Source organism: Arvicanthis niloticus, chromosome 21 (genome assembly GCF_011762505.2).
Source record: "Arvicanthis niloticus isolate mArvNil1 chromosome 21, mArvNil1.pat.X, whole genome shotgun sequence".
Classification (NCBI taxonomy): domain Eukaryota; kingdom Metazoa; phylum Chordata; class Mammalia; order Rodentia; family Muridae; genus Arvicanthis; species Arvicanthis niloticus.
Genome location: NC_047678.1, coordinates 30497039 through 30511449, shown reverse-complemented (window position 1 = coordinate 30511449; position 14411 = coordinate 30497039). Strand labels below are relative to the sequence as shown.

The 14411-nt window shown below is 46.2% G+C and overlaps 2 protein-coding genes across 10 annotated transcripts; one reads left to right on the top strand and one right to left on the bottom strand.

Moving 5' to 3' along the window:
* Positions 1–1025: 1025 nt before the first annotated feature.
* On the top strand, positions 1026–2910 carry Camp (cathelicidin antimicrobial peptide). The gene is made up of 4 exons (XM_034484297.2): positions 1026–1263; positions 1774–1881; positions 2023–2094; positions 2708–2910. The coding sequence occupies exons 1-4, from the start codon at positions 1066–1068 to the stop codon at positions 2855–2857; spliced, it is 528 nt and encodes a 175-aa protein (XP_034340188.1). The 5' UTR covers positions 1026–1065; the 3' UTR covers positions 2858–2910.
* Positions 2911–5824: 2914 nt separating this feature from the next.
* Positions 5825–14411, bottom strand: Nme6 (NME/NM23 nucleoside diphosphate kinase 6). Of its 9 annotated transcripts, none has more exons than XM_034484599.2 (7): positions 14290–14411; positions 13884–13983; positions 11985–12095; positions 8845–8947; positions 7155–7194; positions 6611–6771; positions 5825–6277 (listed from the first exon to the last, which is right to left on the bottom strand). In XM_034484599.2, exons 3-7 carry the CDS (start codon positions 12072–12074, stop codon positions 6111–6113), a joined length of 561 nt encoding a protein of 186 aa, XP_034340490.1. In that variant the 5' UTR covers positions 12075–12095; positions 13884–13983; positions 14290–14411; the 3' UTR covers positions 5825–6110. The 9 variants fall into 9 exon arrangements, with proteins under 9 accessions (XP_034340490.1, XP_076774128.1, XP_076774127.1 ...); XM_076918013.1 differs by having other exon boundaries at positions 11985–12081; positions 14290–14403; XM_076918012.1 differs by lacking the exon at positions 14290–14411 and adding an exon at positions 14101–14241.

Here is a 14411-nt window from a genome sequence, read left to right as displayed (position 1 = left end):
ATATACATAAAATAAATTAATTAAAAAAGTTTCATTTAAAGAAAAAGAAAATGGTCTTTGGAGGAGATGTGGGGCAAGAGGCAAAGCAAGGGTAACAGGGACAGTTCCAGGAGACAGAGGAGTAATTTAAGATTCCGTGCACTAAAACAAAGTTTGAGGGTAGTCACTGGATCCAGAAAAGCCTGGCCAGTACGCAGGGATTTTAAGTGTAAGAACAAGTAGAAATACTGACTCAGTCAATGTAGGTGGCCTTTCATGAGCTTGGTAGGCAAAAGGCCACATGAACAGGAGGATAGGGACATTTTTATCTTGAGAAAGACAGCTGAGAAGGATTCAGGAGAGGGTGTGGTTACTGCTGCTGGGGGATGTATTTAGAAAGCCATGGTTGCTGCCATGGATGCCTTCATGCTTCCATGATGAAGCATAGCCCCAGGTTCAAGTCCCAGAACCAGATAAACTGTTCACATTGGTACAGGCTGGTAATCATATCACTTAGAAAGTGGCAATGCTTGGTTACCAGTCTCCACCTCCTCTTGGCCCTGTGCTTCCAGAATCGCCAGTGGTCCCGATGAGCCAACCCAGAGAACAGGGTGTTAGGGCCTTGAATGGCAGGGGCAACTTCTCCCTTGGGAGGACGGGTCTCTGGGTGGGTTGGCCACTGTCACTTACTCAAATGTCCACAGAGTCTTAGTGAACACTAAATCTAGGCTCATTCCTAAAAAATAGACAGATTTACGACAGTCACTGGCTCTCTTCCTTTCTTGGAGTTTTTTACCCCGTTGAGCAATACTGGATATGACAGTCCCTCTGGGGCCCAGGAGAAGCCAAGGATATCTCAGGAAGATGGGGAAATTATTTCTTCATTTGGTATGTTAGCTGACTTCACTCACTGCCCAGAGTCTCCTGAGGCAACAAGGGTCTGAAGCAAGCCCTAGCCCACACACACCCTGGCAGGCAGCCAAGGGGCAGGGTGGGCCAGGAAGGCTTCTGTTTGCAACTTTGCATCAGGTTCAGGACGAGAATAAATGAAGCTCTCGTGGCCTGGAGGAGGCAGTCTTGGGAACCATGCAGTCCCATAGGGACGTCCCTTCCCTGTGGTGGTCGCTATCACTGCTGTTGCTACTGGGCCTGGGGTTGCCTCTAGCCATCTCCCAGACTCTCAGCTACAGGGAGGCTGTGCTCCGTGCTGTGGATGCCTTCAACCAGCAGTCCTTGGACACCAATCTCTACCGTCTCTTAGACCTGGATTCTGAGCCCCAAGGGGTGAGGCAGAGGAAGAGCCAAGCTCTAATCCAAGGCACCTCCTTTTAGTGCAGTCTCTCCTTTCCCCAGGAGACTCCATAAATCTGTGTCTCCTTTCAGATCGCCAGCTTTTGGCCTTGGAATACCTACTGTGGCACAAGATGCCTGGGACTTCCATTGCAGGGACCGGGGTGGAATCTTGGCCCTGGGAATTAGCCTTTTTTTTCTTTAAGTTTTTCCATATCCAATGAGGGACACTACCTTAAAGTCCCTAAGGTTGTGCCTGATCCTCGATTCCCTCTGCCTTTCCAGAAGGGGAGCTGCCTGAGGGCTGATCTCATCCACTGGGGGGGGGGGGTGAGGGAGGAGGGGGCTCATTTTTTCTTCCCTCTGTACCCCAGCACTAGCTCCTGTCTCAGCACCCAGCATGTAGTGCTGGAGGGTCACCCTGTCGGTGCATGTCAGGAGACTGATCCTTCAAGTTTTGAGAATGGGCCTGAGACTAGTCTCCCTACTTTCTTCCCTGACCAGGATGAGGATCCAGATACTCCCAAGTATGTGAGGTTCCGAGTGAAGGAGACTGTGTGTGCCAAGGCAATGCAGCAGATACCTGAGCAATGTGCCTTCAAGGAACAGGGGGTAAGGCAGAGGGGCTGGGGGTGGGAGTCCCTCTTGAGGAACTAGTCAAGGAGTCCCAAGGGAATATTTCCATCCAGCGGACTAGGGTTTAGGGGTTATGGCAAATGAATTCCAGTTTGACTATGGTTTTTCTCTTCTAAGGTGGTGAAGCAGTGTGTGGGGACAGTCACCCTGAACCCGGCCTCAGATTCTTTTGACATCAGCTGTAATGGGGTGAGTGGGATGCAGGGGATGGTGAGGGGATGGAACATGGGTTATCCTGCAGACCAGTTAGTCCCTATTCCTACCCAGAGCAGAAGAGAGCTCCCCTCCATCCCCTTGGCTCCTCCCTTGAGCCTGAACTTCAAGACTGTCATTCCCTGGAGTAGTGATTCAGTTTGGCTCTTCCTTGGGAGGCAGAGGCAAGAGGATCCCGATGGGTTCTAGGCCAGCCTTACCTACATAATGAGTTCCAGGCCAGGCATGGCTACATAGGAACTTGTTCCGGATGCAGATTCTTAGATCTCACTAAGACTGACAGGACTCGAGGGTGAGGACTTTTTCACCTGGGGTTTAATACACTCTACTGGATATTCTGAGTCCTGCTAAATTGAAGTTCAGAGCATTCTCTTAGGGTACACTTTCTCAGACCCTTGGGAGCCCCTTGCTATTCCTAGGCTCCGGGTTCTCATCTTTTATTGGGGTTAAGGATCCAACTGCATGTCCCAAAGGCTGAATAGGGTCCAGAGGTTCTTGGAGTATCCCAGAAGTATGGTCTAGGTGGGGAAGAATCTTGGGTGGCCCTGGAACCAGCCCCACAAGGAACCCATTTCTTCTTGGTACACAGCCTGGTATACAGCCCTTTCGGTTCAAGAAAGTTTCACGGCTGGCTGGACTCCTCCGGAAAGGTGGGGAGAAGATTGGTGAAAAGCTTAAGAAAATTGGCCAGAAAATTAAGGATTTTTTTCAGAAACTTGCACCTGAGACAGAGCAGTAGTCCTGCCTTGGCCTGTTTCTGGATCCCTAAAATAATAAACTTGGTAAAAGAAACTTCTCTTAGTGGCTTTTGTATTCATTGTCTTTACCTGTGGAGGCTTTCTGAGCACATGTGTGTGCTATAATTTTATGTTCTCTATGTGTGTGTGTGAGAAAGAGGAAGGTAACTGTCCATTCAGGAGGTGTATATAAGTCAGCAGGGCAAGAGGTCCACTTTCAAAAGGTTTATAGCCAGGCAGTGGAGTATTCATGTTTAATTCTAGCACTTGGAGGGGCGGGGCAAAGGCAGGTGGATCTCTGAGTTTGAGGCCAGCCTGGTCTACAGAGCAAGCTGCAAGATAGCCAAGGGCACACAGAAAAGCCCTGTCTTGAACCCTCCCCTCTCCCTCCAAAAAAAGATTTATTAGCTGGGTAGTGATGGTATATAGCACTTGCAAGTGAGAAGCAGTTGGATCTTTGGGTTCAAGGCCAGCTTGGTCTACAGAGTTAGCTCTAGGACAGCCAGAGCCAACCAGAGAAACTCTGTCTTTTTATTTATTTATTTATTTATTTATTTATTGTTTGTCGAGACAGGGTTTCTCTGTATAGCCTGGGCTGTCCTGGAACTCACTCTGTAGACCAGGCTGGCCTTGAACTCAGAAATCCACCTGCCTCTGCCTTTCAAGTGCTGGGATTAAAGTCGTGCACCACCACTGCCTAGAAGGCTAGAAGAGATGTCAGATCTCCTGGAACTAGAGTTACAGGTAGTTTTGAACTGCCACATGTAGGTGCTGGGAACTAAACCCAGGGTCTTCTGCAAGAATAACAAGTGCTCTTAACTACGGATCCGTCTCTCCAGCCCCTAAACATTCATTTATTGCTTACCTACATTTGACCTAACATCTGTATGACTGTCAGGTAAAATATTTTTAGGAATGGTGGTGGTGGTGCACATCTTTAGTCCCAGTACTGGAGAGGCAGAGGTAGGCAGATCTCTGAGTTCTTATGGTTTTCAAGTCCCCTTGGCCACTGTAAGACCTGAGTGGTCTCAGGGGTTTCTTTAGGTCTGTGGCTCTAACCACAGCCTCCACACTTCCCTGGGTCTGAAGCTTGGTATCCAGAAGGCTCGTAGAACCCACAGGTGACCAACATTTTGACTCCATCTGGTCACCTTGGGGCAAGTGTCTAGCTCCACCTGTGGTCCTGTTGGCATTCAGCCAAGACTCTTCATATTGACTCTTCATAGTCAGTACCAGGAACCACCAGTTCCTAGAGCTGAACTTCATGCAGACATTCCTCTAGGAAGAGTCACAGAAAACAATGTCCTAGTGAGCTCAGAAAAAGAGGAAGTCAAGACAACCACACCCCAACAGAAAAACTCAACACAAAAGACACAACACAAACCATCACCAATGGCCTGGTACCAACCAAACCACTCCCTATAAGGGAGTTGGGACTTACAGCTTGGTTCTTGACTAAGGGTCTTATCCTCAGAGTGTCTGTCAGAAGCTCTTTCATTGGACACAACTTTGAATCCAATAGTTTTGATGTGTTCCTTGTATCTGGCTGTGTCTATCTGGAACTGCATGTGCCTCCTTTGAGTTGGCTTGATTCCATTTGCATTCTAACCTGCTTTCTTCCTCTGTTTCAGTGTAAATTCATCATTTGAATTTGCTTCTAACTGGACAACCTGATGTGGTCTTACTTTTATGTTGTTTCATCTGGTGGTGGTGTTATTGTTATGCTCATATATTTATTCTGAGGAATATTTTTAAATTGCTTTTTTAAAATCTCAAGTTTTAAGTTACATTTATTTATTTACTTGGGGTTATGCATAACTAATTACGTCTGCAATGACTACTTCCAAATAGACTCACATTCTGAAATATTTGGAATTAGGAATTCAGCTTATAAGCTGGGGTAGGGAGTACAATTTAGGCAACAAGTGTTCTAAAGTTACATCTTTGGGATACTGACCTGTGACAGCATGTATCAACTAGGAATTTGGGCTTGCAACTGTACATGTGTGTTGAAATGGGATGGCCTAGAACAGTGGTTTGACGTTCTATCTAGATCTTAGCTTGAGCAGTGTGCTCAGATCTCATACCTGGGTGTACTGCTTGGTAGATACCTCTAGTTGTGGATGTGCACCTCAGATGTGGACATCAGGCCTTAGAGCTGAATGTCACTGCAGAACCTCTATTCCGTGTGTTCAATACCAGCCAGTCCTCTCCCTTGGACACAGCCCTGTGCTGAGGAATATACAGAAACCCACTTATCTTTACCTTCCGAGTGCTGGCATTAAAGGCATGTGCCACCACATCCCAGAATCTCTAACTCAGGCATAAGCAAAAGCTTCCTGAACGGTAATATGGGCCAGCCCTCTGGGCACCTGAAACAAGTTGTGTTGAGCAGCTCAGGATGACCAACCATAATCAATTCACCTGATGAATATAGCTGTGCAAATGACCCTGGGTGAAAGTAACAGAAGCAGTCAGCTGACAGATAACCAGGGATGCTCTCCGGCATCTTAGACCGATGACGTTTGCTATAATGTTGCAAAGAATTAACTGTCGTGTTGATATAGTGGAGGTATAACTGCCTTTAGTACCTCTGTGGAAATCAGAAATCCTGTCTTATTACCCAGCCTCATTAAAACACACCTTCACTGGGCAGAGCCACAGAGGCACCTTGGAGCAAAGAGGTGCTTCTGCCTAGGACACAGCCCTGTGCTGAGGTCCATAGCATGGTTTGAGTCCACATTGAACTTTCCTAGGACACAGCCCTGTGCTGAGGTCCACAACATGATTTAAATCCACACTGAACTTGGTGAGTGATTGTGTTTATGTGCTACATAACCAACTCACTGAGAGAGTCTTACAGGAGTCTCTCTTGAGCACAGATCAGAAACCTGGCTTCAGGGTAGATGCAAGGACTCCCATGAAGGACAGAGAGAAAGCCTGTACAGGAATACTGCCAGCCTGGAGCATTCGGTAGCAAAGAGTTTACTAAGGAAGCCAGGTCAGATGCTGGTTACACAGGCACTGCATTTTCCTGACTAGTCAACAGGCTGCTCTTTCTGGAGGAAGGAGGACAGTCCTTTGTAAAAAGAGGCGTCACCATCCTTCCTGAACACCCATGAATACTCCACAGAAGAGGTAGATAGAGGTGGACTGCAGCAGCTGAGCTGTGGGTGGCTAGACCTTCCAGCAGGAGGTGAGGTCCAACAGGGACAGTGCCTTCAGCCCACCTTCTCAGGGACTGACAGGACTTTACTAGGCTGGTTTGGGCCCCCCTGTTTCAGCTGCACAGTGGATGCCTTCCTCTGGACTGTAGTGCACAGGACCACAGCGTAGCTGGGGTTCTTCCTCCTCATACCAGCGCTGTTCACTGAAGTCAGGGAAGAAGGCTGCAATCTCTCTGCTGGCGGAAACCACAGAGTCTATGAGAAGAGGAGAGGCAGAGAAGAACTACTTAGGAGGTTGAGGCAGGAGGACTGCAAGATTGGGACCATGGCTCAGAGAATAAATCAAATAAGAGAAGGGGCCATCACAGGGAATGTAGGGTAAAGATAAGCAAGACTCAGTCACAGTCAGGCTCAGAAATATGAACCACTCAGTCCCGGGATATATAAAGAAAGCTCACAGGCCACACAGCTGACACAGCTACAAAGGGCCAGAAATATATGAGACACAGCTCACTGGAGAGAGCACGGACTGTCAGTCTCCCACGTGGCTTCCTCACCTGTGGCTGTGGATGAGAGGTTTAGACTCACCTGAGCCATGGGTGGTATTTCGGGTGTCAGTGAGGCCCAAACTCCCACGAATTGAATCTGGGGCTATATGGCGTGCTTGAAATACTCTGGTGGGTCCCATCAGTGTCCTCCAAAGTTGGATGGCATCTTTGTGGGCAAGGATGTAGGCTCGGATTGGCCCACTGGGAATAAAAAAAGGGATATGATCACTTAGTCTAGAACATGTTTGTGAGCAGGGCAAGAATAAAAGTGAACGGTACATTCTGAGGGTTCCTTTCCCTTCTAGTGAGCACTGATGCTGGTGTAAGAAAGTGACGGGCAGAGGTGACTACTGATGTGCAAGAAGTGATCAACAGGACTGCTAGGCAGCAACAACAGTGCTCCACCCCAGTGCTCCACCCTGGCCACTGGTCCAGCAACTACAGAACAGGTGCCCACCGGGTTGGTGTAGCACAGCCATGTTTTTTTAGGCTTGACAGTGGTAAGTGAAATCGACAGTTCTATTCACAGGGAAGAGGAGGTATCTCACAGCACGTAAAGATAGCAGGACCAAAATTAGAAGTACCTTGTCATGAATTCCACCAACCGCTGATAGAAAAAACGCCCTGCAAAGAGAGAGTACCTTCATGGAGACCGTGGTGCCCAAGAGAAGGTTTTCACTTCTTACTCCCTATAATGTCACACCTTTTAGTTTATAGAGAAATAACAAGAAGCTTGGAGTCTGACATTTCTGAGTGTGGAAGCAGACTGCCACTCACAATCTGTATGGTTTTGATCAATTCGTTACCTTCTGTAACTTGTCTTCCCACTTCTGTGTCCTGAGGATATAACATCAACTCCCTATGATTTGGGAAAATTTTTTACTTTTCTTTGTGTGTGTGTGTGACACACAGAGAGAAACAGAGAGAGAGAGAGAGTCAGAGGGAGAGTCTCTCTACATAATCCTAGCTGGCATGAAACTCAATATGTACCAAGTTGGCTTTCAACTCACAGATATCCACCTGCCTCTGGCCCTTGAGTGCTGTATATTTTTTTACTGAAAAAACAAAACAAAAAAAAAAAACAATCAAAACAAACAAAAAAACCCCCCAAAAACCCAAAAACAAAAAAACACACCCCCCCAACAAATAAAAAAACAAAAAAAAACAAAGCAAAACTCTTTTCCTGTGTTGTATGTACCTTTAACCTTTAACTTTGGCATTTAAGAGGCAGAGCTTCTGTGAGTTTAAAGGTAGCCTGTAGCCTGGTCTACAGAGTGAGTTCCAAGGCTACACAGTGAGATACTGCCTCAAAAAAAAAAAAAAAAATTGTTGGGCAATGATGGCACATGCCTTTAATCCCAACACTTGGCAGGTAGAGGCAGATGATCTCTGTGAGTTCAAAGCTAGCCTGGTCTACAGAGTGAATTCCAGGGCAGCCAAGGCTATACAGAGAAACTCAGTCTCAAAACCAACCAAACCACTCCCTTTTTAAAAAACTGATGAAGGATAAGGTTTACTGAATACACCGCCTGCAAGGAGCAGGGGGCAGTACCTAGAACACCACCTGCCTTTTCTAAGTCTGAGAAGATTAAGTGAAATGCTAAGCATAAGGGAAACACTTGACACAATAAATGTTCACTCAGTGTTAATTACTGATATTTCCAAGACATAATATTACGTTTCTGATTGGAACTCTACAGGAAATCTCTTCTAGGAATAGAAAATCCCGATTATAATGAGAAGTTTGTGTGAAACAAACAAGAAGAGTCAGGGAGATGGCTCAGCCAGGAAAAGGCCTGCATTAAAGGAATGAGGACCAGAGCTGGAGTCCCAGAACACATACACATGCCAGACATGAGGCACACATTGGCAAACCAGAGCTTGAGGCAGGTAGATGCTTGGAGCTCAGTGACAAGCCAGCCTTATCTACGTGTCAAGTTCTAGGCCAGAGATGGGACCCTGGTTGAGGGAAAAAAGTGGATGATGCCTGTGTCTGACATCTACAGCTGTCCTCTTGCCTGTACATGTGTACATGTGCACTTCATACACATATATGCACACATGCACACACACATGTGCACACACACACCATGAACATGCACATACATGTGCACACACTACGAACATGCACACACACATGTGCACACACACACATACACACACGTGCACACACATACCATGAACACGCATACACATGTACACACACACACACACACACACACACACACACACACACACACACATCTACACCATAATATCGACTACTGGCCTTACCTTCATGCTCTCGGTAAAACTTCCTGCAGTCCTCAGGCTTCCACTGCAGTTCTCTCATTCGTACAATGAGGAACTTGTTGCTCAGAATCTGCTGATGAACAGCCTAGAGAACCAATCATCCCAGAGAGAAAATCAGTCAGGACTCAAGCTGTCCAGAAGGATTAATTAAGTGTCTATTCCGCTGAAGAGTTGTGTTGAGTACCCTGCCACCCACGCTCATGTATTAAGGTCAGCTGATGGCACTTTTGCAAGGCCCTGTTAAATCTGAGAAGGTGGCCTTCCTGAAGGTGACATCATCAGGAGAGTGCTCTTGAAGGGGACCCTGGGACCTGAGTCTGTACACACTTCATACCCCAGCCAATGCTGCGAGCACTTCTCAACAGTGTTTATCCTCAACACAGGCTCAGAGACACAGGGCCAAGCAGCTCTGGACTAAAACCCAGGAACCTTTAGGTAATGAATCTTCTCTTCGTTTATGTGTGGCCCAGTGGTAGAAAGCTGATTAACAAATAGAGTGGGTCAGAAGAAGAGGGGCAAAGGTCAAGGTCTGAGTTATATTGCTAGAGCATGAACGTAGGGTACTTGGAGACAGGAAGTAATGTCCCTAGGCCCCACCACCCAGAACAGCTTGCTATTCTTTTGACTGGCCCTTCCCTGTTTTCCTCATTCTTTCTACACCATCACATTTGATTAAAACCTCTGCAGCTTAGTCACATGCTCTGATCAGAAAGTTCTGGGTGGTTTCTACTATGGAACAAAGTATGTGTACCTCAGCCCAGCACTTACCTCTTCTCTCTGGTTCTGCCACCCTGGCCAGCCAGCCCTGCATCAATGTCTCCCTTCTTCTCTCCTGGCATTATCAGTTTGTTCATCCTTTGAGGCCTGAGTCCTACCATTCTAGAGTGATGTATACTGTATTTCCTGCTGTTTCCACACTACAGGGAGCCTGCTGAGTTCTTAACCTTACGATAACTAACCGTCTAGTTCTCGGGAGAAACATTTCCTAATACTAGAATTCACTCATCTCTTGTCACTCTATCTCACGTTGTCTGGACTCTTTTTCTTGTCAATTCCATTCACTCTACCATTTCAGATGGTTGTAGTGCTTTCCATGTACTGACCATCAGCTCAGGTCTTCCACCCTTGTCCTCAGGTCTGAGAGTGTGACAATGTTTGTTATGTAAGGGGATTTTGAAGATACGATTTAGGTTACTAATAAGTCGATTCTGCTTTAGCTAAATCACCTGCTTGGATTAAATAGTCACATAAGGGCCAGCAAGATGGCTCAGTGGCTAAAGGTGCTTGCTGTCAACCCTGATAACCCAAGTTCAGTTCTCAAAATCCACATTGTGGAAGCCAAGAAACAATTTTCCTTAAGCTCTCCTCTGACCTGCACACATACGTCATGACACACACACATGGCTGTCATTCTTTCTCTCATACACACATAAAACAAACAGATAAATAAATGTAATAAAAAATCACACAGCCCTTTGAAAGCAGTTTTCTCTGGCCAGGGTTGAAAGTTAGAGAGGTCTAAAGAATGTGAAGGACTAGCTGCACCACTGCTGTGTCTGACATGTGTGAAGAATGTGGTTATCTCTGGAAGAGCTGGCCCTGCCTGACGGCTGGCAAGTGCAGAGCTTGTGTGAACCACACTCTGTCAGCAGCCCAGCAATCCTGGAGTTGGAAAACCCCTAGACATTTTTTTAATTTTTATATTTTCTGAGACATGGTTTCTCTGTGTAGCCCTGGCTGGCCTGGAACTCATTCTGTAGACCAGGCTGGCCTCGAACTCAGAGATCTGCCTGTCTCTGCCTCCCGAGTGCTGGGACTAAGGAGTTCACCACCATCACCTAGGTAATCCCTATCTTGTCTTTCGGCTCAGGAGACCCTAAGCAGGAGATACCCCAGGAAAACCTACTGGACCTCTAAACTATGAAATTGTGAGATAATAAACATGTATGATTTTTAAAAATTATTTTTATTATCTTATGAAGTGTTTTGCCCTTAAGTAGTTCTGTGTAGCATGTATGTGCCTAGTGTCTGAGGAAGCCAGAGGAGGGCATTGGATTCCCTGGAATTGGAGGTACAGATAGTTCTGAGCCAACATATAGGTTCGGGGAATTAAACCCAGGTCCTCTGAAAGAATAGCCAGTGTTCTTAAGTGCTGAACTATCTCTCTAGCCTGAAATGAGTGTTGTTTTAAGCTGTCAAATCTGGAATATAGCAACTTGTAACTGATATGTATGTATAAACATATATATATATGTATTATATAAAACTAATTAGTTTAATACATATATATATATATATATATATATATTAGTTAAACTAATATTAACACACACATATACAAAGAGAGAGACTGAGACTAGAGTTTTTTTTCTTTTAAATTGGGGCTGGGCATGATGGAATTCATCTTTAATCCTGGTACTCATGAGTTCTAGGCCAAACTGGTCTACACAGCAAGTTCCAGGCTGGCTGTAGCTACACAATAGCCTTGTTCCAAAACAAAGAAAAGAGAAAAATTAAGCCAAGAAGATGGTTCAGTGGATGAAGGCATTTGCTGTGCAGGCATGAGGACTTAGTGCTCATATAAAATAAATAAAAATAATGCAAAACCTTCTATTTCTTGTCTTTTAGATATGCTGTAACTCTCTAAAAATACAGTCTTCTTAGGGTCAGACCCCACGGCCCTTGGCTTTTTTTCTTTTCTTATCTTTTTCTGAGATGGGGTTTCTTTGTATAGCTCTGGATATCCTAGAACTTGCTCTGTGGACCAGGTCTGCCTCTGCCTCTTGGGTGCTGGGAAGACTAAAGGCATGCACCATTGCACTCAGTTTGCTTTTCTTCTTAACTGTTCTTGTGGTTGCTGCATCTGTGTGTGTGTGTGTGTGTGTGTGTGCACGCGCACACGCACATGCACACGCAGGTCAGATGACAACTTACAAGAGTTGGTCTTCCCATTTCACTATCTGGGATCCAGGGTCAGACTCAGGCCTTTATATGCTGGGCAGACAAGCTGATCCCTCTAGGTTTTCAACCTCAGCATCTAACACATGACTCAAGTGTTTGCTGCCACAGGTGGTCCTGTGTCACCTGAAACAGTGCAATGGAGGCTTCAGGTCCATTCTTACCTCCAGGATCAGTGGGTGGGCAACTGCATCAGGCTTGATCAGGGCTAGTGTGAGTTGGAGAGCCTGAGGACTTCGCAAGATGGCGCTCATCTCAGCCCTGGCATCGGAGAGCTGGATTAAGGACCACACAGCATTGAGCTCTCAGTACCTTCTACCCTGGAACCATGTAGCCTTGCAAGCTCAGCAGGGCTTCCACCCGACACTCACAGAGCTACACTCTGTGTTATATTTTGGGGCTGTAGGACACTCATTCACTTGGCTATTTGTACTCATGAGATGGTAGAGGGGACACTCAGGTTACCCTGTGAGATATACATTCGGTTCACACAAGTATAAGGGCACCAGGGAGCTCTCCGTTGAAGAGAAATTAAGTTGAGACACTGCCACCTGACTTTGTCAATACTTTTCTATCTTCTACACTTTTTTGTGTTTTAAATAAGGTTTATGATGTCTACTCTTCAATAGCCTAGCCATAAGACTACAATGACTGTCTCCTGTTTTTTTTTTTGTTTTTGTTTTTTTTTTTTTTTTGAGACAAGGTTTTTCCTCTATATATCCCTAGCTGTCCTGGAACTCACTCTGTAGACCAGGCTGGCCTCGAACTCAGAAATCCGCCTGCCTCTGCCTCCCCTGAGCACTAGGATTAAAGGCACCTGCCATCAATGCTGGGCTTGACTGCCTCTGCTTGTAAGGCCCTACTCTCTAGCTGCCTTCTGTCCACTGTAGAATTGGAAGGATAATAAAAAGGTCTCATGGCCACACAGCACATCTTATCTAACACTTTGTCATTTGTATGTATTTATCATTTGTATTTGTTATGTATTTGTTACCAAATACAGAGAAGGTGTACAGGGCCACACACTAGGCACAATCAGGTAACAGTCTCATTGTTTTTAGCCTGAATACAGCTTAGGAGTCATGGCAGTAGTACCAGACCAAACAAAGAAACTATGCTAAAGTTTCTTCTGCTCACATCGTCTTTACAGCGTACTACTGGATGTTCTATCCTAACTATGTAGCCACGCCCAACCTAACCAGTACAGGAACAGCATACCCCACTTGACCTAATAATATTCTACATGATCAAATGGCACTGTGGCCAACTGCCCAAGGGGATGTCCTTGAGACCTCCAGTTCCTCAGCTCCACACTATTACCAAGTTCTAAGACTCTCACCCATACAAATCTGTAAGGACAAAAAGTCCACACAAGTCTTCTCCTTATAACTACCATGACTCTTGTGGACTTTTTGGCACCCTCCTCATTGGTTCCTAGGCTTTTACTCTTGTCACTCTAACTCTGTTCTCAAGTACATTACAACTACTGGAATAAAAGCTAAGCATATATTCCCCTCCTTAACCTTCTATAGGAGTCTCTGATTTTTGAGCTCATTTGGGTACTTCTGTCCCTGGGAACTTCTCTGGGGTCATGTGGAGCACCTTCTCTCTTTTGCTCCAGTTCATAGGCTTTTTCAGTTCTAGGTCTTTCTCGGCTGAAAGATCTTTGTGTAAGGAGGTGTTCTTAACTTTGTGTGTTCCACTCCCTGCTTATCCTCTACTTGCCCATTTGAGCTCAGCTCACTTATGCAGTCAGGTTTTTTCTTCTTCTTCTTTTTTTTTTTTTTTTTTTTGGGGGGGGGGGCGGGTTTTTGAGACAGGGTTTCTCTGTATAGCCCTGGCTGTCCTGGAACTCACTCTGTAGACCAGGCTGGCCTCGAACTCAGAAATCAGTCTGCCTCTGCCTCCCAAGTGCTGGGATTAAAGGCGTGCCCACCACTGCCTGGCACAGTCAGGCTTTCTTAATGATTCCTTTGATTCCATATTCCTCATTAAAGGAAAGCTCATGTCCGTTTAGCTCACCATCTTCACTTTAGTCCCTACGCAGGGTGCCTAGTACGTACCTGGCTTTCCACAGTATTTATCTGGGTGAATCAGTGCAGGAACCTGATCCAGCCATTCCAAGGCCAGGGTGCTAAGGGGTCTCCTGGGAGGACAGGCGACCTGTAGAGAGGGTGTGGTTCCAGTTAGGTTAGGGCTGTTTTAGTTATTGGTTTACAAGAAAATGCTGTCAAGTAAAGAAACTGGCTTGACTTAAAGGTCACCCTATCAAACATTTACACATTTTACAAGCTGCCCGGCCAACTGAGGAAGCCACATTTTTAGTGCCCACGATGGTCACGTGGTTGCTGGCCCCTCAACTCCACCGCTGCCTCACTTCTGCAGCCACGCCTCCTACTCCTCCCGCCCCCAGTCTTGGTGCCCAACCCTCTTATTGCCCCCACATTCTAGGACACAACCGTACACAACCTGGGTTTTTCTACTACGGGCCAAAGTCCACCCCAGACTCAGCTACTCCGGCTCCAATGGGGGCCCTGGTTCGGGTTCACGTGGTACTCCCGCCAATCTTCCTGTCCACCAGGCACTGAGTT